This window comes from Oenanthe melanoleuca, chromosome 27 (genome assembly GCF_029582105.1).
Source record: "Oenanthe melanoleuca isolate GR-GAL-2019-014 chromosome 27, OMel1.0, whole genome shotgun sequence".
NCBI classification, from domain to species: domain Eukaryota; kingdom Metazoa; phylum Chordata; class Aves; order Passeriformes; family Muscicapidae; genus Oenanthe; species Oenanthe melanoleuca.
The window spans coordinates 4,110,791-4,138,213 of record NC_079360.1 but is presented as its reverse complement, the minus strand read 5'-3'; the positions used below and the strand labels follow the sequence as shown (position 1 = coordinate 4,138,213).

The 27,423-nt window shown below is 50.0% G+C and overlaps 2 protein-coding genes and 1 long non-coding RNA gene across 7 annotated transcripts in view; 2 read left to right on the top strand and 1 right to left on the bottom strand.

The window, feature by feature from the left end:
• LOC130264221 (uncharacterized) overlaps positions 1 to 9,349 on the top strand; it is a 49,986-nt gene extending 40,637 nt beyond the window's left edge. Inside the window, exon 3 of the long non-coding RNA XR_008842435.1 lies at positions 9,287 to 9,349. This is a non-coding gene — a long non-coding RNA (uncharacterized LOC130264221). The remainder of the gene's footprint in view (positions 1 to 9,286) is intronic.
• Positions 183 to 20,012, bottom strand: MED1 (mediator complex subunit 1). Of its 2 annotated transcripts, XM_056512234.1 has the most exons (18): positions 19,821 to 19,997; positions 17,900 to 18,006; positions 17,198 to 17,276; positions 16,603 to 16,657; positions 14,372 to 14,504; positions 13,641 to 13,669; positions 13,190 to 13,261; positions 12,907 to 12,981; positions 12,483 to 12,556; positions 12,193 to 12,282; positions 11,194 to 11,305; positions 10,887 to 11,011; positions 10,596 to 10,714; positions 8,555 to 8,756; positions 7,155 to 7,250; positions 6,949 to 7,054; positions 5,759 to 5,899; positions 183 to 5,581 (listed from the first exon to the last, which is right to left on the bottom strand). In XM_056512234.1, exons 1-18 carry the CDS (start codon positions 19,846 to 19,848, stop codon positions 2,656 to 2,658), a joined length of 4,569 nt encoding a protein of 1,522 aa, XP_056368209.1. In that variant the 5' UTR covers positions 19,849 to 19,997; the 3' UTR covers positions 183 to 2,655. The 2 variants fall into 2 exon arrangements, with proteins under 2 accessions (XP_056368209.1, XP_056368208.1); XM_056512233.1 differs by having other exon boundaries at positions 183 to 5,899; positions 19,821 to 20,012.
• Positions 20,013 to 20,085: 73 nt separating this feature from the next.
• Positions 20,086 to 27,423, top strand: part of CDK12 (cyclin dependent kinase 12) — a 31,583-nt gene continuing 24,245 nt past the window's right edge. The window contains exon 1 of one of the 4 annotated variants that reach the window (XM_056512129.1): positions 20,086 to 21,907. In XM_056512129.1, coding sequence (XP_056368104.1) covers positions 20,871 to 21,907 — 1,037 coding nt within the window. In that variant the 5' untranslated portion in view covers positions 20,086 to 20,870. The remainder of the gene's footprint in view (positions 21,908 to 27,423) is intronic. The other 3 variants (XM_056512130.1, XM_056512131.1, XM_056512132.1) reach the window with 3 other exon arrangements.

Sequence of the window (27,423 nt, the reverse complement as noted above, 5' to 3'; positions counted from 1 at the left end):
GGGGTCCCGGGGGGAGGGGGGGTGTCCCCCGCCTCTCCGCTCCCTTCCGGGTGCAGCGAGTTCAACCAATCAGCGCGCCGCGCAGCGGTGACGCAATGCTGACGTCATTCTCGCGGGAAAATCAAGCGTGGCGGGGATGCCCTTGCGCCCCTCCCCCGCCCCAGCACAGAGCGCAGACCGCGTTGTACCAAAGGGGTTTATTGGCATGTAAATAAACATGTTCTCTGCGATATTTCCAAAAAAGTCGAAATTCCACTTTCCGCCCAAAAAAACTGCCGCGGGATATTTACAATTCCAGCGATTTTCCAGCCAGGGATTTATGTACATCATGATAATCGAGGAAAGAACCAGTTTCTTTTAATCTCCGTGTCGGCTTGGCCACCTGAGATTAAAAGGTTTGGCTAATATTTAATTTCCACTTTATTTTATCTTTCTGAATACTGAAAGATGTAAAATAATTGCGAATAAGCAAAAATATTCCAAAAATAAACCATTTTCTCCGAGCCCGAGCACTGACACCCCAAAGACTCTGTGTGGTCACGCCCCTCAGCTCTCCCAGGACTGATGTCACTGGAAGGGCACAGGGCACCAAAATGGGGTGAAAAGCTTTAAATTTGGGACTCTTGCCTCCCACACTGGTTGAGGGAGACTTTGTTCCCTCTGTTCCCACCTTCCACAGGGGGAATTTTGGATACTGAGCTTTGGTCTGGGTGAGGGGAGAGGAAATGAGTGCAGCTTGTTCCTTTAAAACAGATTTTTGTGTCAATTTTGCTGCTGAATGGGACTCCCTTCCAACTTTTAGCAGGAAAACACAGCTCTGGCTGAGGACAAGTCCAGGGAGCCCATCCTGGAGAATTCCCAGCCTGGATTCCAGTTGAAAGTGCTTCTTTTGGAAGGCTGGCTGTGCCAGAGGGGATCAAAGGGTTTTTGTGGGAAAAAAAAAAAAAGGATTAAATAAAAACAGGAGATGGGTGCAGGCAGCTCTCCAGAGGCTGAGCTGGCACCATTCCACACAGAGCCACTGGAGCAGGGTCTCCAGCAGAATTCCTGTGGGATTTTATTCCTCTTTGCAGCACTCCAATTCTAACACTATCAGGTATCAGTGTTTGCTCCACGTTTGGATTTAATTCCCATTTTCCTATCGTTCCAAGCTCTGCTGAGGGGGAGCTTGTGGTGTGCAGGACACCAGGAGCAAGGGATAAATACTGGAAAATATGAGAAAGGAAAAGTTCTCCAGAGTTGGGGGAAGCTTGGGTGAAATTCAGGCTCCCACCCTCTGCAGGAGCCTTGGAATTAAACTGGAGGCAGCAGGAAGGGGTGAAAAATCCCTACAATTAACAGGATAGTTGCCAACCTACTAAAAGGACTTTTCCAAAAAGCTGGAAACCAAACAGCTTTCCTGGGGTATCCCTGGGATCAGCCCAGGATGGGAAACTAGAGTGGTTTAAAAGAAACTCAAATCCTTGACAGCTTTTCAGGCTGCATCCCCAAAGGTGAAGCACAACCTCATTCCCACAGGGAAATCCTGGCCTCCAGCACCCACAGCACAATCCAGTGGGAGCAGGATCCTGCTCAGTACATAATTCCAAAGGAGATGTGTTTGCAGAACTCCTGATTTCCCACATTCCTCTTCAGTGAATCAGATGAAACTGCTTTTAAAAATAAAACACTCTCCTGAGTCTCTTTTCCTTTCAGGGACCACAAGATCAGCCTGGAGAGGATGCCTGAGTCATGCTCCTAATTCCAGCCAAAAAGGGAAAATCCATCTTTTAAGGAAATCAACACTTCTGTAACTCTGATCCCAGCTGAGCCACTCTGGGACTGTTTTCCAAGCAGGACAAGGCTCCCTTAGCTGGGCAATCCTTCCCAGTGTGTGACCACAATTCCCAGCCCAGCAGCACGAGGAGATTCCAGGGAAGCTCGTTGGTGCAGACAGGATTTCCTTTTCCATGGAGATTTGCTGGAATTTCACCAAAGCTGCAGAGCTGCCCAAAGCCACAGGCTCTACCCAAATTCCCATTGGGGGAAAAACAAGGAGCACGAGGTGTTTCCACATGGAGGTGAATAAATAGCTGAAACAAATGGGAAGGCAAACCCAAGGCAGCAGCAATCCCTCAGAGCTGTGACCTGGGATAAAATCCTGATTTCCATGAGGACACAGTGCCTAGCTCATGCCATTGAATGAAGGAATGCCGTGGGGATAAAATAAATTAAAAACCTCATGGTTTTTCCTTCTTCCAAAGAATTAAAACCCAGCTCTAAAACATTTCCTAAAATAATTACTTTAAAACTTCCTAAATCCAAAAGGAGCTTATCCTGAATGGGAAGAGGGCAGAGGGACTGGGGTTTCCCAGACCAGCCTATGTCTGTTTGCCCCATTTGGGAGCTGCTCCCACATTCCCACACTTGGTTTCATCCCTATTACTTCAGACAAGGATGATAATACTCAGAAATTCAGGAAGAATGGAAGTGCCCACAAGCTGCTGGCACTCACATCCTTGTGGTCTGAAAACCTCAGAAATACCTTAGAAATATTAAAAATACTTTTTTTTTTTTTTTTTTCCCCTCCTCTCCAAACACACGCCGTGAAGATCAGCGTGGCAGGATTGCGATGAATCCTTCCCTTCCCTCCAGGATGTGCAGATGTGGGACAGATTAATTTCCAATTAAAGCAACATCCATGAGATCATCATCCTCCTCGCCGATGAGGAACTCGGGGCTGGCGCGGGGCCGCTCGGCCGCGAGGATGGCGCCGCCGGCCATGGCCAGGGACTGCTCGGCCGAGATGGGCGACTTGGACCAGCTCTCGGGCTTCATGCCGTGCGACTTCTTCTTGTCCCTGTCCTTATCCCGCTCCCTCTCTCTGTCCCGCTCTTTGTCCTTCACTTTCTTCTTCTCCTTTTTGTGCTTCTTGTGTTTCTCGGCGCTGTAGTCGGGCAGGGGCCGGATGCCGTCGTCGGAGCTGGGGCTGTTCTGGTAGGATTTCTCGGCGATGGACGAGCCCGACTCGCTCTCGCTGTCGATGTTCTGGGGGGTGTAGGCCGGGGATTTGCTGTGGCTGGGGGAGCAGCGCTCGTGTTTGGGGGTGGAGCCGCTGATCAGGGGGGATCCGTAGCTTTTGGATGAAGCCATTTGAGGCCTCAGGCCGTCCCCACCTCCTTCCCCGGGTTTCTGCAGAGTTACTTTGGCTTTAATGCTGGGGGAACCACCATCGTGTTTGCTGATGATAATTTTGGCCACTCCGGTGCTTCCAACGTTTTTGGAATCCGAGTTCTTCTTGGAGGAGTCGACAGATCCTCCAGAAACAGAGACCTTCGACTTCTCCTTGTCGCTCTTCTCCCGCTTTCCCTGGAACTCCCCTCCAGACATGTTGTGTTTGGAGGACATTGTATGGCTTGAGGAATTAGAACTGGGCCCCATCTGCCCATCCATGGGGTCGTCCCCGCCCGGCCCGCTCGTCACCACCCCGTGCTTCAGCTTGTCTATGACTGCGGTCAGCGATGGCTTCTTGTTTCTGCTCGGGGACTTGCCCTTGGAGCTCCCATGCTGGTTCTGGGATGAAGACATGGAAGACCCACTGGATGAAAATGAAGATGAAGAGGCCGTGGAGGAATTGGACGAGGGAGGCGGTTTCTGCGACATAGACCCGGAGGATCCCATTCCTGAAGATGATTTCATGCTCGAGCTCGACCCAGTCCCAGACATGTGGGACCCACCAGAACCTGAACTGATGGGTGACTTCGCTTTAGACGACGGGGGAGTGCCTGGGACAGGTTTCATGGGAGAGGCGAGTTTGTCAGAACCCCCCGAGGGTCTCGAGTGGGACGGGGAGATGTTTGGTTTGCTCATGGAAGGGTTCATGAGGGATGATGGCTTTCCTTGAGGTTTCATCTTGGTGCTGCCAGAGCCAGTGCTGAGGCCGTGCTTGGTGATGGGGGAGGATCCTGGCTTCCCCACCGACTGCGCCGAGCCCTTGGACTGCCCCGAACCAGAGCCCCCTTGGCTGGAGTACAGGCTGCTGCTCATCTTTGAGCCAGAAGACCCTTCTGATTTGCTTTTAATTTTGCCTGAGGTTGAAGAGGAGGAAGAAGAGGAGGAGGAGGAAGAATGGCTATGATGGCTTTTGCTGCTGGAGGAGGTGACAGAACCACTACTCGTGTACTGGCCGTGTGAAGACGGTTTGCCAACAGTCACTGTTCCTTTTGGGATCTGAATGGTTATTTTTGGAATAGGAGGAGTAGCTACCCCGGGAGGAGTCTGGGATCTGCCCGAACTCCCCGGAGATTTGGACCCACCTGTGCTTGCTGGTGGCGTGAAGGGCCTGTTGGATGAGCTGTGGGATGGAGATTTCCCATCTGTCTCCTGCTTCTTCCTCTTTGGAAGTTTCTCTTTGCTTTTGCCATCACTGGATGGCGTCCTGCTGCGCTTCCCTGGCTTCCCATCCATGCCAGCACCTGCCATGGCACCTCCAGACCCATTGCCTTCCTTTACCCGTTTCTGAGACTTCTCTTTTCCTAAATCCCCCGTGTTCAGCAAAGGGCTCTGACCTCCACTGTGGTGCTCCATGATGTCAGAGGACCCCAGTGCTTTGCTGGCAGCTGCAATAATACTAAAATCCACCGTATCAGATGGAGTGCTCCCCTTAAATTTATTTTCTACCCCGTCAGCCCCCAAGACTTGCACCCCCAAATTAGTTAGAGCCTGGGGGGCATAGCCCTTGAAATCATCAGTGTCACCGCTCTGACTGCTCTCATCAAAGTATTCCTCCCCAAAACCACTCTGGCTCTGGCTGTTCAGCAAGTCAGGGTTGAAATCTACCCCATCTGGAAAAAAATGGTTGGAGGAGTCGCTGTTGGGGCTCACAGCGGCGTCCGCGATCAGGTCAGCGGGGTCTGTGTAGGGATTCTCACTGCTGTTGGTCTGAAAAACATCGGGGTCAAAGAGGGCACTTTGTGAATGTCCTGAACTAGAAGAGTCTCTGACTGGAGTCCCAATGGGTGGGCAGTCCTCAGTACTGGAGGGCAGCTTGGAGGCCTCCTCGGCTATATCCGAGAGGATGTCGGTGACATCGGCCCCGATGCTGTCCGAGCTGGACAGGCGAACCATCCTCTGGATACTGGGCTGGGCGTGGGGCAGAGCCTGGGGGTACGTGGTGGGAGGAGTGCTGCACTGGCTGGGTGCTGGAGTAATATGAGGGGTGTCCAGGGTGTCTGCAGTCATGTTGACATCAAAAATGGGGTTCTGGGAGTCAACATCCATGGAAAAGAGCTCCCTCTGGAAATCGTCCTCAGTCTGGTGCTTGGGTTTGTCGGCTGGCATGCGGGATTTTTTTTTCTTTTGCTTATTCCCCCCAGGGCCCATTTCCATTCTGGGGGAGCCAGAGGAAGAGTTCTGCCTTTCCAGAGGGCTGCTCCCATACAGAGTGGAGAAATCCTGAGGGGGATTCTCCTTAAGAAGGTTCATGAGCATGGGGTGGTTCTTGGTGTTGCTGGCTGGTGAGGATACTGGTGGTGGTGTGTGGTGGGGAGGGGTTGGACTTGAGCCAATGGTAGACCCCACATTCCCTGTGATCTGCAACAAACTAGTGAGAATAGGGTTCTGAGACACTTTGCTGAAGTCCTCCCCATGGCCCACCGAGTCATGCCTCTCTTTCATGCTTATGCTCATGTTAAACAAAGTAGTGATGGGCCCCCCAGGAAAAGTGTTGGTTGGGGTGGTGGTCCCACTCATTGGGTTGCTGCCCGTGGTCATGCCATACCCTGGGCTGCTGGCTGGGGGCAGGTTTTTCTTCACCATGTCTTCAACTGTCTCTGCAATGAGGGACAGGGCTGGCGTGTCAGCTTGGATGGTTTCTGCTTTCCTACGGATGGCTCTCATGGTGACAGGGATGGACATGCACCTGCAAGACACAGCACAGGGTCAGGGAGGGGCTGCCTGCCCTCACAAAGCCCACTGGGGAGCTTTCACACCTCCAGCAGCTAGGAAATGAGCACTGAGGGGTTTGCACAGCAGCATCAGGTCCAGTTTTTATCCAGTCTGCCTGGATTCACACTTATCCCAACACCCCTATCCACCTGCACTTGCAATCACAGAGGGAGAATTAATCAATTATCTCTAATAACTGACAGCTGACAGGTCATTATCTGGTAGTTAAAAAGCACAGGATGCAATCATTGAATCATGGAATGGGTTGGTTTGGAAGGGGCCTTAAAGCCCATCCAGTCCCACCCTTGCCATGGCAGGGACACCTCCCTCTGTCCCAGGGTGCCCCAAGCCCTGCCCAGCCTGGCCTTGGGCACTGCCAGGGATCCAGGAGCAGCCACAGCTGCTCTGGGCAGGGCCTGCCCACCCTCACAGGGAGGGATTTCTTCCCAATATCCCACCTAGAACTACTGTTTCAGTTTAAAGCCATTCCCCTTTGTCCTGTCCACATGAAGGAATCTGGGTTATTACTCCAATTCTGGCAGAAAACACCTTTATCAAAGCTTGGCAAACTTGATTTCCTACAACCTCATAAAAATCCTTGGATGGATCAGGTTGGAAGAGCTTAAAGCCTATCCAGTCCCACCCCTCTGCCATGGGCAGGGGCAGCTTTTTGAGCTCAAAAATCAGTGGTAACACTGCATTGTCCTCAGGGATAACAAGTCTATAACATGCTGAAAGTAAAACCAGTGGTTCCTACTCAAAAGGTGACAGGAGAGCTGTGCCCTGTGAATGTCCTGCTTTTTCTGAATGTGACTGAGCTGAGGGAAAGCCCTGGTTTAAACAACAAACTCAAAAGTAAGTAGCTATAGTTCAATGTCTGGTATTGAATTTTCAGCATGGTTCTGAGTTCTTCTCTCCTCCAAACAAGCACAGAGCAGCTCCAGAACTGCTGGACAAACACAAGATGGAGCAGAGCTCATCTGTGTGACTGGGAGCACAAGGTGGGACAAAATCCCAGCTTACCTTTGAACAACTTTGGCAATAAAATCATCTGTACAGATGAGGGCATCAGAGAGCCCTTTGTACAGCTTACAGTTCACATGGCTGGAGTCCTGCACATCCATCACCACTGCAAGAGAGCAGGGAGACATCAAAACCCTGCACACAGGGAGAGGAAACCCTGCCAGCCCTCCCAAAAACGCTGCTCCTGCTGCCCTGAGCCCACTCACCACACACCAGGGAGTCATTCACAGGGTGCTGGAAGGATACACTGAAACAGGAGTCAGAGAGAGGACAAACTTCAAACTGCAGGATCCCAGGAGAATCTGAAAGACATGAGAACCATGAACTGAGGGAACAGTGGAGATGAGCTGTAGTAATAACAAGTTTGGGCCACAGTGACATGTCTGAACAACTCCAGGCCATGGTCTGTATTGTATGCACCAGCCAAACTATATTTAGCTGGTTTTTTTCCATATTTAGCTGTTTTTCTCCATATTTTGCTGCCTAGTTGTTATTCTGCAGATTTTCCTGTTTCTTCACATGCTTAGCTGTTTTTCTGTATATTTCTTATAACAAGTGCACAAAATAAACAATTTTTAGGTGTTTTTCTGCAACTTGTTAAAACCCTTCAAAGCCACTAAAACGTAGATTGTACTAAATCAAGAGAAAAAGAGCTAAAAAACAGAATACTGAAATTAAAAACCCAAAATAAAGGTAGGCAGTAAAGTTCTAAACAACCACCTAAAAAGCTCGTGCAAAGCACGTAAACAGCATAAAAACACCAATCAAAAAATGCATCATTGTGTAAACAGTAGTCTTAAAATGTATAATTAAAGCTAAAAAGTAAACAATAAATCAGCTTCTGAATAATCATATTAATGTGCTGCCCAAAAATCCTGTTTCTCCCACAATGAATCAGAGCCTCAAAACCCCCAAACAGAGAGGAAAAAAATAAGGGAAGCAGCAGAGGCTTTGTTTTTATGAGGAAAACTGCCCAGAGTTCATAAATTCCACTTCATATTCTTCTGGAGGGAGTAAAACACTCATCTTAGAAAATTAATATTTTAGTTACCTTGCTGAAAATAATTAAAAGTTAGAAGTTAGAAGAGACTAGTTATCTGAAACTTCAATAATTGATTGTCTGTCATTTTATGTTTGCTCAGCTGTGCTTACAATGGGAAAAGATGAAACTAGTGAGCAGATCCAAAGGAACACAGACAATGCAACCAGGAACCCATTCTTTGGAAAACTGGACTATTCCCACAAATCATTTGTATTGTCACTGATAAAAAAGGTCAAAAGTTTAGGGTGAGGAAGATTCACCTTACTTCCTCCTTTTAAGATCCCTCCCCACAAAAACGACCCCAGATTAATTTAAGAAGTCAATCAATGCTTAATAGCTATTCAAGCTAATTACCAATGGAAGTGAGGGGCTGTTATTATGAATATGTATTTGTTTGAATCCTTTGCCATTAATAGACTCTGTGACCACCTGTGATTCTGCAGTGTGTATTAGAGGATTACCTCTAATAAACAAACATACAGTTTCAACTTTAAATTGTTAGAGAGTCTTTTGTCCATTGGTATTAGACCAATACTCATATTTTGGCAAATCAGGGGCACCCACCTTCCTTCAGGACTGTCCTCTTGACACAGCTGCCAATGAGGGTGTTGTAGGCGACCTGGTGGCGGATCAGGCTGAGGATCAGGGGCACCCTGCCGGGGTGCTGGAAGGCGATCTTGCTGAGCAGGGTCCCCTGCAGGCTCCGTCCGTCCGGGAGAGGAGCGTCCTTGTTCAGGAAGTAACAGTGCTGCTGTCCTGGGAGAGCCTGACAAACACGCTGTGTTGGCTTGCAATACAGGATGTGCCCAGAAATGTGGATTCTGTCACCAGCTGTTGAAGCTGGGTGGGGCAGTGATTCCTTATCTCCTGGCACATATTATCTGCTAATGGGCATCTTTAAACCAGCTGGGGCAATCATCTTTATCTTTTCTACAACCCATCTTTAATCCAGCAGATATCTCCTGTTAATGGGCCAGGTGTTAAACCAGGTGAGGCAGTGATTCTTATCTCTGTGGAGATACCTCCTGTTAATGAGTCCTCTTTAAACCTCTTTAAAGCTGGGACAATCATCTTTATCTTTCCCACAGCCCATCCTCCCTCCAGGAGATATCTCCTGTTAATGGGTCAAGTGTTAAAACCAGCTGGGACAATCCTCTTTATCTTTTCACAACCCATCCTCCCGCAGGAGATATCTCCTGTTAATGGGCCAGGTGTTAAAAACCAGCTGGGGCAATCATCTTTATCTTTTTCACAACCCATCTTTTATCCAAGAGATATCTCCTGTTAATGGGTCAGGTGTTAAAGCAGGTGAGCAGTGATCCTTATCTCTGTGGGGATATCTCCTGTTAATGGGTCAGGTGTTAAACCAGGTGAGGCAATGATTCTTATCTCTGTGGAGATACCTCCTGTTAATGAGTCACCTTTAAACCAGCTGGGCAATCATCTTTATCTTTCCCACAGCCCATCCTCCCTCCAGGAGATATCTCCTGTTAATGGCCAGTGAGTCCCAGGGCATGACTGATAAAATTCCATCATCCCACTGGGAGATGCTCCAGCCAGGGGAGGAGCCAAACATTTCCTACCCAGATAAAAACTGAGATTTGGGACAGCAAGTTTCATCTTTCCACTGGATTCCAGAGGAAAGCCAGAGCTTTCCACATCATCCCTGGAGCTTCAGAGGAAACTGCACCTTCTCCAGGAGCACTGCTCCAGCTGAACCACATCTGCCCCTGCAGGAGGATGCAGCCACCATTGAATGGGACTGTGCCAACACCCTGACTGACTGACGGGTGTCAGCTTGGATTCTGACTCTGGCAGGGTTTGGGATTGTTCTGTGTAATACTGCATTTCTATTTTAATTTTCCTAGTAAAGAACTGTTTTTCTTAATTCTTGTATCTTTGCCTGAGAGCCCCTTAATTTCAAATTTACAATACAGTGCCCAGATATCACTGACACCACATCACCTTTCTGGCTGATAGGGACAAACATTAAGGGTGTTTCCTTCTGCTCTGAACAAGGAAAATAATGATTTTTATTCCTCAGAAGTACTACCCAACATCATTCATTGTTCCCACTAAAACAGTTCCACACTGATGGCATCTGTTTTGCAGAGATAATCCTCTAATCATCCCCAAATTTAAGGATTTCTCCCAAAATGCTGCCATTTATTCAGCCACACATCACTGGACAAAAGGAATGGATAGATTCTGGGAAGGCTCAGCCTCTCTGCTCTCCTGAAAGCTGCACAACATCAAAGCATCATTCAATACCTAATTTTCCTAAGCACCATGGTCATCACAGAATCATGGAATGGTTTGGGTTGGGAGGACATTAAACCCCACCCAGTGCCACACACTGTGACAATTCCCACCATCCCAGATTGCTCCAAGCTCTGTCCAACCTGGGACTGGAAACCAGGGCTGGGGAGCCACAACTTCCCTGGAAACCTGTGCCAGAGTCCTGTACCTGAATCCCAATGCTTGAAGAACAAGTTTTGTCAGTGAATAAGTACAGAATCCTTTTTTTTTATCCTGCTTGGCAGACACCAGAATCCCCTGAGTGCTGCTGAGGAGGTGTCCCAGGCTGGCTGGAGCTCACACTTACGGCGTAGAAGCGCATGTTGTGGTTGAGGGGCAGCGGATCAGCCTCCTTGGACAACTCAAACTGCGTGATCAGCTCATACAGGGGCACAAAGGTGGGAGCTGTGTCGAACAGTGGGATACCTGAGGGGACAGCACAGCGTGGAATGATGGCAGCTGAGAGCCAGGAGTGCAAGTTTTACTGAGAACCCCAAGCAACTCCCCTGGCACATGTTAAAAATCAGCAGGATTTACTGATGGAAATGAGGGAACATGAATAAAACCCCAGAGATGTGACTGGCAGGTCTGAACCCACCTGTGCAGCTCTGCAGCTTCTGGATGAAAGCTCGAGACACTGGAATGGGACGTGGGAATTTCAGGAAGAAACAAGCTGGCAGGTCCACACTGTTGGCACTGGTGATGGAGGAGAAAGATGGAGTTCTGGAAGATTGGGGGGACAAAAGGTGCTGTGAGCTGCTGGTCTTCTGCTGTCACTTACATAACATTTATGTTTGCTTAAATCCATGCTTAGAAATGAAGGCACCCCTGAAGCACCTGAAACAGGCATTTCTTGGCCTGAAGGCAGCACAATGCTGAGTGCTGGCCTGGGGTGCTGCCCTTACCCTTTGCTGTCCACAGGATGGGAGCCCATGATCAGTGGAGCAATTGGAAGTTTGTGCATTGTCATGGTTCCCTCCACTGTCACCGACACGTTCATACCCAGCGAGCGAGGAACTGCAGGAGGAAGAAGCCAACAAGGACATGAGCTGGTGGAAAAAAACCCCACCAGTGGCAAGTTTTGTGGATTAAATATGAATTAAATATAGTCTCCATCCCTGGAAGTGTTCAAGGCCAAGTTGGGTGGGGCTTGGAGCAGCCTGGGATAGTGGAAGGTGTCCCTGCCCATGAACTGGATGAGGTTTAGGGTCTCCTCCCATACAAAATATTCTGTGATTCTATAAAATATCACTCTGACTTCCCCCACAAGAGTTCACTGTTCACCCTCAGGACCAAATGGACAACAGCCAAACTGAGTGCTCTACCCAAAGCTCCATTTCCCTCTTGCCAGGTGGACCAATTGCATCATTCTCAAAATATTTTCCAAACACATTTGTGAGTTTGTAGTTTGCTCTTTGCAAAGCAAAACAAATAATGATTTTGGATAAAATCCCCCTCTTTTTATCCTGACAACTGGAGCTTGGTTTTGGCTTTGTAGCAAGAGCCAGATGTCCATGCATCAAAACAATCTTCCAGTAGGATGGGAGAGGCTGGATGGGGCCCTAAGGAACCTGGGATAGTGGAAAATGTCCCTGTCCATGGCAGGGAATTGGAACTGGATGAGCTTGAAGCTCCCTCCAACCCAAACCATCCTGGGATTTTATGTTTTTATTCAGATAACAAAACAAATCCCATGTTAAAATGAGATTCACTGCAAGGGAAAAGGCTCTGCCTGCAAACTGTGACCCCATGACCCCACAGGAGCCCAGCTCCAGCCCCAGCACACCTGGGGCCAGAGTTCAAACCTGGGCTCCTCAAACCCACGAGGGTTTAAAGTCCCAGAGTGATTGTCCTGCTGGACAGGCTGGAATTCTGCTTCCTTCCCTCCTCCAGAGCTGACCTACCATTGTTCTCATGCAGAACCATGGGGGCTCCAGTGCCATCCTCAAATAAATCATAGGGGGAGACATAATATTTGAGGTTCATCAGGAGACCTGAGGGAGAGAAACTCCTGATGAGACATCCTGAGAAGTCAGCCTGATCATCCCCACAAAGCCACACAAACACCCAGAGACCTTGTCCCTCTTTTAATTTATTATTTTCCATTAGTTAATGTGGAAACTATCACCCATACTGGGCAGGAATAAACAAATTGTTGTTAATTCCTTTTTTTTTAAGAGTGAATCAGAGGTACCTCCACTCCTGGGGGTGAGATAGCCAACACTGCCATGGAGGATCTTGTCCAGGGGGTTTGCATTGGTGGCTTGCCTGCAAGAGGAAATCACAGTCTGAAACAAACCACAGCCACACCTGAAGCCAAAATTCATGTGCTGAGACTGATTTCAGCTCAAAAATCACATTTCTGGGACCCAAAGTGGGATTGATCCTAAACTTCACATTGTACAGGCAAAACAAAAGCTGCTTTACCCTCCACAGCATGGCTGGTTTATCAGAGAATCCACAGCAGTGAAACATGGCCAAAGCTTTCTCAAATTGAAAGATAAAATCACTGAACCCACCTAGCTACAAACTTTTTATTTTGCCTTTTAGACTCTCTTCCTACAGTTAAAAAGGAATTTCTCAGAGCTCTGAGCATTTATAAATATTTACAAACTTACCAGTACATCCCAGCCATCTTTTGGAGGTCCAACTCCAAGGACTGCAGAGCCAAGTACATTTTAGTTTTAAGTTTGCTTAGGGAAAAACAAACAAACAAACAAACAAACAAACAAACAAAAAAACAATATAAGAAAAGTTGAAAGGAACTGTACAGTGCAAACCTACAAGCTTGGTGGTGGTTTGTTTTTTTTTTTCATTTATATGTGTGGGTATAAATAAATGTATTCTATTCTAGACTTGTTTCATTTTATATATGTGGATATAAAAACATTCTGCACCTACTTGTCCCCTGGCAGCTTATACAGGTTCACAAGTCCCCTCAGATGCTTTGAAAACTCATCAAAATTTTTCTCTCTGTAAGAAAAAAGGGAAGAAAAGTTACCAAGTATTCAAATTACTAACAGATAGGTTTCAATTTAAAAAGTGACATTAACAAAGACACTGAACCACTTAAAAAAAAAAAAAAAAAAAAAAAAAAAAAGACTTGCTACATAAAAATGTGTTCTTTAAATGATTCAGCTTTAATGTGCTGTGGGCTTTGAAGATACCTTGCACAGCAGCCAGAATCACAAGATCTGAGCCAAAGCCAGAAAATCCCCTGGAGAAGTGAAGACACTTTATGGGGAAGGAGCAGTTGTGAAGAATTTTGTGTTTCCAGACATCAAATAGCATCAGATCATTAGAGCAAAGAGAAACCTGTGAGAAAACACAACAAGCCACCCCTGTCACTCACCTCAGATGTTGCACCAGCTCTGGACAGCTCTGAAAAGGAAAGAACACACAAAGGTGTCAGTGTGGAATGCAGCCACTCCAGGCTTTGTGCAGCTCTGCAGCTGGGAAATAGCAGCACAGGGAAATTCCCATGCACCAGCTCTTCCTGGGAAGCCACACCATGCTCACAACCATGCCTTGCTGTGATTCTGCTCCTCAAACCCTGCTGGGACAAGTCCAACATTTCCTCTTCAATTATTAATTTGAAATAAACTTCTCAAAGTGTGAAGCTTTAGGCTGAAAATCTATGAGCTTACACAAGGATATTAAAGATGTGCTGTTTTAAGGAGAGGCAAACTAAACACCAAATTCAAACTCTTCTCCACATGCACAAGGGCAGTAAAACCATTTTCTTCCAGCACTCCAAATTTTAGAACTTTCTATTCTCAGATCTGAGCTTTGTAAGAATAATTTCCCTTGAAAACACAGCAATAACTTCCATAAAATTCTCAGAAACATTGATGTAACTTCCACAAATAATTCTGCAAGTTGTGAATCCACAGTGTGCATTGATTAGAAAATCCCACAGGAGCAAACTACTTCATGGAGGATTTTACTTCCCACTAGAAGGAGCAGCAAGGGTGTAACTCTGGGTCTAAGGGAATAAATAAAACCTATTTCCTCTGCTCAAAATAAAGGGAGATAAACAGGAATCCCAAAGCACAGGGGTTTCTCTTTGCCAGGAATACACACCACAGGGTTTTCTCCATGGTGAGCCACCTTGACATCACAGAGCAGCCCTGTGGGGTCCAGCTGCACCTCCACATAGAACATGTCAGAGGTGATGTAACACTCGGTGCCGTTCGCACTCAGGTGGGAGCCGAGCCTGGGGAGGAAACAGAGCAAAAATCCCTGTGAGATGGACAGAAAACCCCCTCAAAACCCCCACAAAACCCTCACAAAACCCCCCAGACCAAGCATACAAAACCCCCCAAAACTTCCACAATCCAAGCACACAAAACCTCAAAATCCAACCACATAAAATCCCACAATCCAAGCACACAAAACTCCGAAATTCAAACAAAAATCCCACAATCCAAGCACGCAAAATCCCAATCCAAGCACACAGAACTCCAAAATTCAAACAAAAACTCCAAATCCAAGCACACAGAATCTCTCAATACAACCACACAAAATCATTCACCCAAGCACACAAAATCCACAATCCAAGCACAGAAAACCCCCAATCCAAGTACACAGAATCCCCAATGCAAGCACACAAACCCCCAAAATCCAAGCACACAGAATCTAAACCCCCCAACCCAATCACACAAAATCCACAATTCAACCACACAAAAACCTACAATCCAAGCACACAAAACCCCACAATCCAAGCTCACAAAATCCCAAAATCAAACCACACAAAACCCCAAATCCAGGCACACAGAAACTCACAATCCAAGCACACAAAAGCCCACAATCCAAGAACACAACATCCCAAAATCCAAGCACACAGAATCTCACAATCCAACCACAAAACCCCCCAACCCAAGCACACAAAATCCACAACCCAAGCACACAAAACCCCACAATCCAAGCAAAAAAATCTCCAAACCAAGCACATAAAATCCCTAATCCATGCCCACAACTCAAGCAGACAAAAATCCCAAACCAAGCACACAGAATCTCACAATCCAACCACAAAACCCCCCCAACCCAAGCACACAAAATCCCAACTCAAGCACACAAAATCCCAATCCAAGCACACAAAACCCCAAATCCAGGCACACAGAATCTCACAACCTAAGCACACAAAACCCCACAATCCAAGAACACATCATCCCAAAATCCAAGCACACAGAATCTCACAATACAACCACACAAAATCATCCACCCAAGCACACAAAATCCACAATCCAAGAACACAAAACCCCACAATCCAACCACACAAAACTCCCCAGTAAAACAAAATCCCACAGTCCATTACACAAATCGCACAGGCCAAAGCAAAATGCCAAATCTAGGCACACAGAATCACACAATCCAACAACAAAACCCCACAACTCAAGCACACAAAATGCCCCCAACCCAAGCACACAAAATGCCCTCAACCCAAGCACACAAAACTCCACAATCCAAGCAGACAAATCCCAACAATCCAAGCAAAAAAATCCCTAATCAAAGCCCACAACCCAAGCAGACAAAAATCCCAATCCAAGCACACAGAATCCACAAAAACTTCCAATCCAAGCTCACAAAATCCCACAACCCGAGCAGACAAAAATCCCAATCCAAGCACACAAAAATCCCAATCCAAGCACACAAAAATCTCAAATCCAAGCACACAAAAATCTCAAATCCAAGCACACAAAAATCTCAAATCCAAGCACACAAACCCCCAAAATCCAAGCTCACAAAACCCCAAATCCAGGCACATAGAATCTCACAACCCAAACTCACAAAACCTCACAACCCAAGCACACAAAACCCCACAACCCAAACTCACAAAACCCCACAATCCAAGCTCACAAAACCCCCAACCCAAGCACCACAAGGCTCTGCTGGGGCAGGGAAGAGCAGAACTCTTTGCATGAGCCTGAGGAGGAGCCTCACCCGCTCTGCCGGGCGATGGACTCCAGGCAATCGGTCATGGCAGGCAAAACCCCACAACAAAAAACCCAAATCCAGGCACACAGAATCTCACAATCCAAGCACACAAAACCCCAAAATCCAACCACAACCCCCCCCCCCCCCAACCCAAGCACACAAATCCTCACAATTCAAACACACAAACCCCCCAACACAAGCACACAAAATCCCACAATCCAAGCACACAAAATCCCAACTCAAGCACACAAAATCTCAACCCAAGCACACAAACCCCCACAACCCAAGCTCACAAAACCCCCAACCCAAGCACCACAAGGCTCTGCTGGGGCAGGGAGGCAGCAGAACTCTGCCATGAGCCTGAGGAGGAGCCTCACCCGCTCTGCCGGGCGATGGACTCCAGGCGATCGGTCATGGCAGGCAGAGATGACACTGCATGGAGAGAACAAGACCAAAATTTAAGGGAATCATCCCACATTCCCTAAGGAAAAAACCAAATCTCAGCTGGTGACTCCCTCCCACTGTCCCATGTGCAATGCACAGGACCTGTACTCAAACACAGACACAGGGGTCAGCACAGAGAAACCCAAATATTCCCAAAGTGCAAGGAGAGAATGGAATTTCCTCTGCAAGTGGAATCCAGGTGTGGGCACCCACTGAACCATGGAATGGTTTGGGTTGGGAGGGACTTTAAAGCCCATCCAGTGCCACCCCTGCTATGGGCAGGACACCTTCCACCATCCCAGGTTGCTCCAAATCCTCTCCAACCTGACCTGGGGCACTTTCAGGGATGGGGCAGCCACAGCTGCTCTGGACAAAAAGAGGATTTTCCCAATAAAAGCAGCACAGTCAGTCCTGCCTGTGCTGATGAACCCCTGAGCATTAAATACCCTGTGTGTTTTTTATGGAGCATTTCTACAGGATTTTCCACCCTGCAGGACCCTGTGGAGAGCACACAGAGCACACACCAACCTTTCAGGGCCTTCTGCAGGGTCTCCAAGCAGCTCACCAGGTGTTGGTGTCCCCCTGAGTTCAGCACCACTCGTTTTTCCTTGGGCAGACAGAAGAAAAAAAGTCATTTTTCTTTGGATCTCAGTAGGAGGAAATTAGGCAACTTTTGAGCAGCCAAGTGAGGTTTATTTAGATAATTAAAAGCAGCTTAAGTTTCAGTCTCAAATTACAACATCTTGATTTCTGTAGGTGATGAGTATCTGATTGCATGCAGATTACAAAGGCAGGCCTAGAATCGAGTTATTTTCTTCTAAGTAACTGCAAGAACAGAATGTAACAACTTTTTTATAGATCTAAGATGAGAGTTTTAGAAAAGGTGACAGAAAAATAAAGAATCAGGCAAACTTTTAACACCTGAGTATGGGCAGGAGGCTTTGTTGGAGCTCTCCCCTGCCTCCTGCTTCTCCTTCCCCCACCCAAACCTATTTTTCAAACCCATTTTTGACTAAGCCAACACTGAGTGTTGAGTGTCACTGAAAACTGCTCCACAAAACAATATCCTGGAAAGATGAGTAGCAGAAAACACAAGTTTGATGCTTTTCCTGGCAATTAATCTGTAATTAGGGAAGGAAAAGGCACATCAGGCACCCCTCAGGAGAGAGTGAACACAACAAAAACACCTTGAAGAGGTCTAAGAACCCAAGATAAAAGCAGCAGCCTCACCATGACCTGCCGGACCAACTTCATGGTTTCTGTCCAGGGCCGGTTCTGGCTGTACTTGGCGTGGAGCCTTTCCAGGAGGGAGCTCATCTTGTTCAGCTTCTCTGCCTCTGTGACACAGCAACATCCAGGAGAGAGAATATTGCAAGTTTTCATCAGTTTAGGAATACACTTTCCACCTTGAAGATGAATGACTTCAGAGAATTTGCTTAGCGCTGGTTTAAGCCAGACCTCGAGGTGAGGTAAATGTTATGGAATATCCCAGGCTGGTGAAACTAAAGGATCATGAAAATCCTATGGAATGCCTGTCTGGAACATGCCCAGCTCCTGTTCTGCACAATCCCTGAGTGATGTGGCCCCAGCAGGTTCAGTTCTGTCAGGACAGGATCCCCAGGGTCTGGGGCAGGAAGCTGAGGCTGTGGGAAACATGGGGTTAAAGCAGTGAGGTGGAGTTTTGTGTCCTGGATTCCTCCCCTGTTCTCTTAACTTTTTGAAACTTCTTCACACCTTCCATCATCAAAAACATCAACCAAGTCATCCCAGCTGTCACAAATTCTGTGCTCAGACACAGACAGCAGGACTCAGGGGAGTGGCTGGAGCTGTGCCAGGGAGGTTTAGGTTGGATTTTGGGAAAGGTTCTTCCCCCAGAGTGGTTGGGCACTCCCAGGCTCACAGGGAATGCTGAGGAACATTCCAGTCACAGCTCCAGGAGTGTTTGGACAGTGATCTCAGACACAGGGTGAGATTGTTGGGGTGTCTGTGCAGGGATGGGAGCTGGACTCTGATGGTCCTGTGAGTTCCTTCCAGCTCAGGACATTCCATGACCCCACAGTTAGCTCAGAGCTGAGGGCTGGTGTCCCCTCAGAGCTGCCAGGACACAGCCCCATGTGCTGGGAGGGGATAAAGCAGTGCCTGAGTGACCAAAAGGTGACAAAGAGGACATGGCCTGCAGGAACACTCAAATCCTGTGTTTTATTGCCAAGAGACAGAGTATTCCGTGTCAAAAAAAAAAATCCTGGTGGACATCAATCCAGAATAAACCCTGTCCCCAGCCTCAGAGGGTCCAAGGCAAATGTGACATTTTAGTGTCACCTCACAGGATGCTGTGACTTCCACCTGCCAAATTCAATGTTTGGGGTTTCTTATTGATGCCCTCCCAGCCCACAGACCTCATGCTGAGTTCTCCACATCCAAGTGTAAGGAAGGAATGAATGTGTGCTGGATGTTTTGGAGTCTCCTGCTCTGGAGCCATTCCAAACCCAGCTGTACCCCCTGCCCCAGGTGGCCCTAACTTGGGTGAGGGGTTGGACTGGATGATCTCCAGAGGTCCCTTCCAACCCCAGCCATTCTGGGATTTTGTTTTCAAATCTTTAAATCTCTCAGCACCAACACAGGATGCTGGAAGTGGAAAGCTGGTCCAAGCCCCCTCCCCAACCAACATCGAGCTGTCCAGAATCCCAGAAAGAGCAGGACGGGACCTCTGCAGATCCCCCAGCCCATCCCCTTGTATCTCCAGAGGGAAAAATCCACACCCTGCCCGGGCAGCAGGCCCAGGGCCCTGACACCCTCTGCAAAGAAACTCTTCCTCGTGTCGAGGTGGAACTTGTTGTGTTTCGATTTCTGGCCACTGCTCCTCGTCCTGTCGCTGAGCAGCACTGAACAGAGTCCGGCACCATCGCCTGGAGACATCACTACGGATTGATGGGATTTCCTACCAGCCTTCTCTTCTCCAGAATAACCAGGCCCGGCTCCGCGGTCCCTCCTCCTCACAGATTCCCCAGACCTCACACCGCCTGTGTGACCCTCTCCCGTTTCACCTTACGGGCGACACCTCAGCCGCAGCCCCGGAGCCTGGGACGCACCGGGCCCCGCCGCTTCCCTCAGCGGCCGGCGGGAACCCCCGCGTCCCTCGCGCCGCACTCACCCTCGGCGCTGCCCGGCGCTGCCTTCATGTTGCAGGGACAGAGAGAGGGAGCGGGACTGGGACAGGGATGGGGAGCGGGCGGGGAGCGGCAGCGGCGGCGGCGGCCGGGCCGCCCTCGCCCTCACACGGCGGCGGCAGCCGCCGCCATCGCTGCGCCCGCGGCTGCGCTCCCGCGCTCTCGCGAGACTCCGCCGCGCCCACGGGGGGTGGGCGTGGCTCGAGGGCCAGCACGCCCCGCCCCCTCCGCTTCCTGCCGGCGCGGCTGCCGCCTGTGTGCGGCCGTAACGGAGCATTAACCGCCCGTTACCCGCCGGCGGATTCAGAGCGCAGCGCGGCGCAGCGGGAGAGCGGCGAGAGGCCGGGCCAGCGCGGCGGCAGCGCCGCCATGGAGCTTCGTTGCGGGCCGGGCGCTAGGGGGCGCTGTCCCCGCCCCGCGCCCCAATAAAGTTCGCTGGGAAGCCGCCGCCGGCCGCGCGATTTCCGCGACTCTCGCGAGAGGACGAGCGCGCGCCCCCGCCCATCTCCGAGAGGACTCGCGGACGAGGAGGACTCGCGCGGAGGGAGGGGTGGTGGTGGCGGCGGCGCTATCGCGAGAGTTGCGGGCGGGTCTCGCGAGAGTTGGCGGTGCCCCCGGACGGCGCCGCTCCGGTTCGGGCAGAGCGCTGGGGCCGGGCCGGGGGCGGCGGCGGCTCCGGGGCCTTTCGGCCGGGGATCCGCGCCCAGGCCCCGCCACCGCCGCTGAGGCCGCGGGCAGCGCTCCGGGCCCGGGCTCCGCCTTCCCGGGGCGCCCCCGCGGCCGCGCTGCCCGCCGGGCCTGGGCCCCTCGGATGAGGCGGTGAGGCCGCGGCGCTTCCCCCTCCCCTCCCGGGTCCTTCCCCCCTCCCCTCCCCGTCCCTCCCGCCTCCTCCGGGGCCTCGGGCCCCGCTCCTCATGTAGGAGAGAGGACCGAGGCCGGGGTGGATGGTGCGAGGGGCGGGCGCGGAGGGAGTTTGAAGTTCGGGGCTTTCGCCGAGTCCCCCCCTCGCCGTTCCCGAGCGCAGCGGGGGAGGAATGCCAAATCCGGAGAGACATGGGGGCAAGAAGGACGGCGGCGGGGGGTCCTCGCAGCCGGGCAGCGGGAGCTCCAACAGCAAGGAGAGGCACCGGGCGGGCTCCAGGCACAAGAGGCACAAGTCCAGGCACTCCAAGGAGTCCCCGCTGGCGGCCCAGGAAGCGGCGGCGCCCCTGGGAGCGGTGATCAAGCCGCTGGTGGAGTACGATGACATCAGCTCGGACTCGGACACCTTCTCGGACGATGTGGGCCTCAAGCTGGACAGGAGGGACAACGAGGAGAGGAGGGCGGAGAGGAGCGAGAGGGCCCAGAAGCACCGGCACCACCAGCACAAGCGGCTCCGCGAGCTGATGAAGAGCAAACAGGCGGAGAAGGACAGGAAGTTGGAAAAGAGCCTGGATGCTTCCAGCAGGTCCGCCAAGGAGAGAATATCGGGATCCTCCAAGAGGCTCCTGGAGAGCGAGGAGCACCCCAAGGCGCTCTCCTCCAAGAGCAGCAACAAGGAGTCGCGCTCGGCCAAGGCGCACAAGGAGAAATCCAGGAAGGAGCGGGAGCTCAAGTCCAGCCACAAAGAGCGCAGCAAAAGCCATCGCAAAAGGGACGCTCCCAAAAGTTACAAAACCATCGACAGCCCCAAGAGGAAATCCAGGAGCCCTCACAGGAAATGGTCGGACAGCCCCAAACTGGACGACAGCCCCTCGGGAGCCTCCTACGTGCAGGAGTACGACCTCAGCCCGCCCCGCTCGCACACCTCCAGCACCTACGATCCCTACAGGAAAAGCCCCGGCGGCTCCTCACGCCGCCAGTCCCTCAGCCCGCCCTACAAGGAGCCCGTGGGCTACCAGTCCAACGCCCGCTCGCCCAGCCCCTACAGCCGGCGGCAGCGATCCGTCAGCCCCTACAGCCGGAGGCGCTCGTCCAGCTACGAGCGGGGCAGCGGCTCCTACAGCGGGAGGTCCCCGAGCCCCTACGGCCGCCGCCGCTCCAGCAGCCCCTTCGCCTCCAAGCGCTCCGTGAGCCGCAGCCCCATCGCCAGGTGCGTGTGCCTGGGAGCTGGGGAGGGCTTGGGGTGGAGCTGGGAGGGCGTGGAGGGAGTTCCAGGGGAGGTGGGATAGTGATCAGGGCTTGGGATGGAGCTGGGAGTAGGTGAAGGGAGTTTCAGGGGAAGTGGGATAGTGGTCAGGGCTTGGGATGGAGCTGGGAGTGCGTGAAAGGAGTTTCAGGGAAGGTGGGATAGTGTGTTCTGGGCTTGGGATGGAGCTGGGAGTAGGTGAAGGGAGTTCCAGGGGAGGTGGGATAATGTTCAGGAGAGTTTGGGGTGGCAGGATAAAGGGGAGTGGGTTCAGGTTGAAGCAGAGTGGGTCTGGATGGGTATTAGGAATTGTTCAGTGGCAGGAAGGTTGGCCAGGGAAGTTGTGGGTGTCCCATCCCTGGAATTGTCCAAGCTGGGACAGGGCTTGGGATGGTGGAAGCTGTTCCTAGCTATGGGGTGGTCTTGAGGGCCCTTTCCAACCCAAACCATCCCATGATTTTGTGATTCCTGTCCTCCCCCATGATGCCCAGCCTGGCTGCACAGTGATGTGCGTGGAGCTGCTTTGCTTGGGGCCTCGGAAATGGAGTTGGCACTTTGGGAAACGCCTCAGTGCATGGCAGGAGGCAGCGTCCATGTTGGCTCTGGGCAGGGAGGGAGGCTGGAAAAGCTGCTGGGATTAAGTTACACCCACCTCTGGAGTGGCCCCTGCGTGGGGAGGCTCCCTGAGCGCCATCTAAGGCGCTTACCTGGCGGGAAGTTCAGCCATGGGCAATGTTTTCACCTATTTCTGGAAGCCTTTATCTGTTTACTGCATGTGGGAACTTGATCCCGATTTTCAGGAGGGCTCATTTAGGGTGGATTTTGCTCTTTTTGAACTGACTTGTCTTTCCTTTCCCCTTGGATTAGAGACAACCACGTGCAAACTCCATCTCTCAGCCTAAACTTTCTTTTCTCAGCACTAGAGTTTCTTCCCTTTCCTTCTGAAATCTGGGCAGCCTGAAGGGGTGAGGAGCAACCAGCTGGATTTTGGCTTAACTCTAATTTTCTCTCTTTTTCCCTTTTAATCAGTAACTTTGCTACAGAAGGAAACAATTATTTCAAGGTAGCTCTGTGTGTTTTATTAATCATCCTGTGACATGGTCTAATGTTGATCTTTTCTTTCTCTAGCCCTGGCTTACATTCAGTGAGTTTGCAGTTGTCTCCATGGATGCTGTGGAGTTTTGCTTGGAGCTCCATGGCAATTCAGATGTGACCTGGAATGTAATGGCCATAGGAATGCTGTGCTGCATCCTCCAGCTCAGCACTTCCCAAAGCACACAGGGCTTTGGGAATTTGATCTTTGTTATAAAACCCTGAACTTCAGGAGTGCTGACTTCCATGGAGAACTTGCCTTTGTCCTTGCTGGCAGTTCTGTGTTGGTTTCTGACATAAAATCTCTGTATTCCACTGTGATTTTACAGTGAAAATTTCCTCCAGGCTGCTCCTCCTCTGGCCTGTTTTCTCTGTGTACACCTGGGAGCTTCTCAGGGACAGGCCTGCATGGTTTTCTCCTCCTTCCCATCAGTTCTTTTTGCCTGGTGCTGCTATTCTGACACATGATTTACTCACCCTGTGAAGAGTAAGGGTGCAGTGGTAGGAGGTGTGAGTTCAGCTGTGTGTGAGCATAACCTGTGAGTGTCCAGCCCTGGGCAGGGAGAAGCCATTGGAATTGCTATCCTGAGTTTTCCCCCAGCTTACTCCACTTCCCAGGAGATCCTCTCTGTGTAAGTGGCTGAGAAATCCAGCAGAAATTTCCCTGATTTATGGGAGCAACTTCAGAGCACTTTGTGCTGCTCCCCTCCACTTTCAGGACTGCTTTTTAAGGACATCCTTGACTCTTAACTAAATGCTGGACCCCAAACCAGATCAGTTCCAAAGGTTACTCAGTGTTTACACTCAGCTTGTACCAAACTCTGCCTTGATAACTTACTCCTCTCTCTTTCCTGGGCAGATAACTCAGTGACTGTGTGAGGTGTTGCAGCCCCTTTGGAAAACACCTGCCTGCAGTGGTTGTAGTGAAGGGACAGAGGGAATTTCACATGTCAGGTGAAGTCTGAGTTGTTATTCATGTGTTTAGTTTGGCTTTGTGGAGCTCCCAGGCTGTGAGGTGAGACTGGGGGGGAGGATTCTTGATCAGGTGTGTCCAGGAGACAGAGGGAGGCTCACCTGGGGAGGCTCAGGGCTCACCTGGAAGCTGGAGGGGGCTCAGGACTCACCTGGGGAGGCTCAGGGCTCACCTGGAGGGGGCTCAGGGCTCACCTGGAGGGGCTCAGGACTCACCTGGAGGCTGGAGGGGGCTCAGGGCTCACCTGAGGGAGTAGCTGTGAGGGTTTGGGCTGAGCCCTCCTCACCTTGAGGTGCTGCAGATGAGTGTGAATGGAGGCAGCTGACTTTGGGCAGTCAGAAATCCCTTCTGTGCTTCCTGTGGAGGGGCAGGAACATTTTTTGGGAGAGAAAAGCTCTTTAACTGGCACACTGAGGCAGGGAACACCTGATCATGGCTTGTGTTCCTCAGGCTTTTCTAGGACACTCTGCTATTTCCACTGACTGACAATATGGGGGATTTTTTTTTTTTTTTAGTGCATTCTGTGTTTTCTTTCATCTCCATGTCCAAAACACATCATTAGGGAACTGCACCCATGTGCTGTGCTGATTGGAGAAAATCCAGAGTGTTTGCATTTCCAGTGGCTGTGGAAAACAACTCACTTCCCATGGAGGGGGAAACCAGGATGATTTGGTCAGCAGGGAAAATAACAGATGTGCTTTGCCATTCTGTGTAGCAACTGTTGTCACTGCAGCTAAAACAGGGGGATGGAATTCCAGAGTCCCTCAGCTTGCTGGAGGTGGGATGTGCTGAGTGCTCCTGTGTGGTGAAAGGTTGCTGGGCATTCAAAAATAAGAATTAAACTTGTTTCCTGAGAAATTGGAGCAGTTAAACTTGCCAGGTGCTATTTCCTGCTTTATCCATAGCTCTGTGTTGTTTAGAGCAGAAATACTGAAATACCTGCAGGTGATTCTGGGTGGGTGATGAGGGATTATGTGGATGTGGGGCTTTGCAGCTCACCTGTTAACCATGGCCATCTCAGCATGGAAGGTTCTAGCATCCCCTTCTCCAGAGACCATCCCAGTCTTCTGATTGTGTGACTTAAATAAATCTCAGTGATTTTTAATGTGGATTTTTAGATGAAGCCATCATTCCTTTGTTAATTCACAGCTGTCATGCTTGGAATCTTTCATTTCTGTTTTCCAGTTCTGGAGGACAGCAGGGTGGGTTTTAATCCCAGAACATTTTTATCCAGAAAGAGGAAGGAATGTGAGGTTAAATTGCCCCTTGTCCATCCTGGATAACTTTGACAAAGCAAGTAAAGTGTGGAGTGTTTCAGCAAGGCTTAACAAATTAAGGGTGAAAGGAGTAAAATAGCTGCAGGTAAAAAAATAATAATTCCAGAGGATGGAAATGGTTTTCTTCCAGAAGTAAAACCTACCTGTGCAACTTCTGTACTTATTGCCTGTTTTTTTGAGATGTGCAGTGATAAAAGCCCCTCAGCAGGTGCTGTGTTGGTGTTTTTGGGGCTGTGGATGCTCTGAGGATGGCAGGTGAGGTTTGCTGTAGTGCTGGGAGAGCAGGAAGGTTTCTGGATGTGGGGCCTTTTTCAGGTCTGTGAACACCAGCCTGGAAAATAAAATCCAGCAGTTGTTTGTGTGGTGACTGTGGGGATTATTGTTAGTGAAGAGAAAAGGGTGAGTGGTGCCTGTAGAGTGAGCAGGGCTTGGGAGGAAATGGGTGGATTTATTCCTGGTGGAACAGAGGACTGTGGATATTTGCTGCTGGAAGCTCAGGGAGTCATTCCAGCCCTGGGAAGTTCTGTGGTGACCCCTGTGAGAGGATCTGACCATTCCACCACTTCCCCAGCCTCACCTGTGCTGCTCCAGGCAGGTATCTCTGGTGGCTGTTTTTAAATTACCATTAAATTTACCTTTAAATTTTAAATTTTTAAATTTACCATTAAATAAGGTAAAATTGGATTTTTGGAGTAGTTTATTTTGGAGCTGGTGAATGATTTGGTTTGGTTGCTGTTCATCCAGCTGGATTAAATTCCAGTGAGGATGGGCAGGCCCTGGATCCCTGGCAGTGCCCAAAGCCAAGCTGGCCAGGGCTTGGAGCCTCTGGGACAGTGGGAGGTGGCACTGGATGAGCTTTGAGGTCTCTTCCAACCCAAACCATCCCATGATTCCATGAATTGGAGCAACTCCTGGGGGTTAATCCTGGGGCAGGATGTAAATCAGGGAGCATAACCCCAGAACTGTCTGTGGGTGCAGTAGGTGACATCCTGCAGGATTCATTAGGAATGTTTTCCATAGACTCCAAATGTCTTGGAGCTGTTTAAAAGATCCCTGCTGTCCCAGCTCGTGGTGAGGGGCAGACTGTCAGCTCAGTGAGCAGAAACCTTGGGAAAAGAGGAGATCCTGAGGCAGCATTGCCAGACAGAGCAGTGTGCTGAGGAAGGAAACAGCTGTGTGACTGCAGACCCTGCTTTTTACTCCTCCTGGTTGTATTTTTATTTTTCAAGTCTCAAAGTAAGGACTTACCTGCAGCCCTGGTGTTCCTTGAACACTCCCAAGTGGAAGAAAGTAATGCTGATCCTTGGGGAGACCCTTCACCTCCCACCCTCACAGCTGCTCCTCCTGCAAGGTGCTGCTGGTGCAGGGACAGGAACTTTGTGTTGTCTCAATTCTCCAAATGTTTATTGTCTTGGGATAATGCTAATTCTTGTTCATGATGTTCTGAGCATGGTTACAAGGGAGCCAGGGTGTTTGAACTGCTGCTATTAAATGTGTTTTATAACTACTGTGGGACTGTTTTAGGGAATTCTGTGTTTTCCAAGTTAGATGTGTCCTGAGTAATGAATCCTGGAGTGTTGTGTCTGTTACAGTATTTGTAGGGTCTGAACTCAGAATTTTCCATTGTCCTGTTGGCATCAGAGCCCATCACACATTAAAGCCTCCAGCCTCACCCTGCCCAGTCCTTGTTCTTCCTGGAGTGGAGGAAGCAGCTCTGGCTTATCAGGAGTTTGATATGAGCCCTGGAAGTACCAGTTTCCACTTCCATTTTAGTGTTGCTCTGGTCTCCCCATCAGTTTCCCCTCTCTGCTGAGCAGGTTCATATGGAGGGAACCCTGATGGTGTGAGGTGTTTCTTGCCTTGCTTCTCTCCCAGCACAAAATTTAGAGCCCATTCTTTGTACAAAAACACCAAGACCAACAGAGTTAAAATAATTTTTCCTTCTTCCAAATCACACATTGCAAATTTGAGTTCTGATGGCAGTAAAAGAACCAGGGGGGTACAGTGAGCTGGAAGTGCCCGATTTCCTGAGGCAGCATTCCTGTGAGGGCAGTCCATGGTTTCCTTTAAAGTTGCACATAATTCCTGTGAAAGATTCCTGAGCTGCCAGCTCATCCTCTTGACTGAAGTCTCCTGTT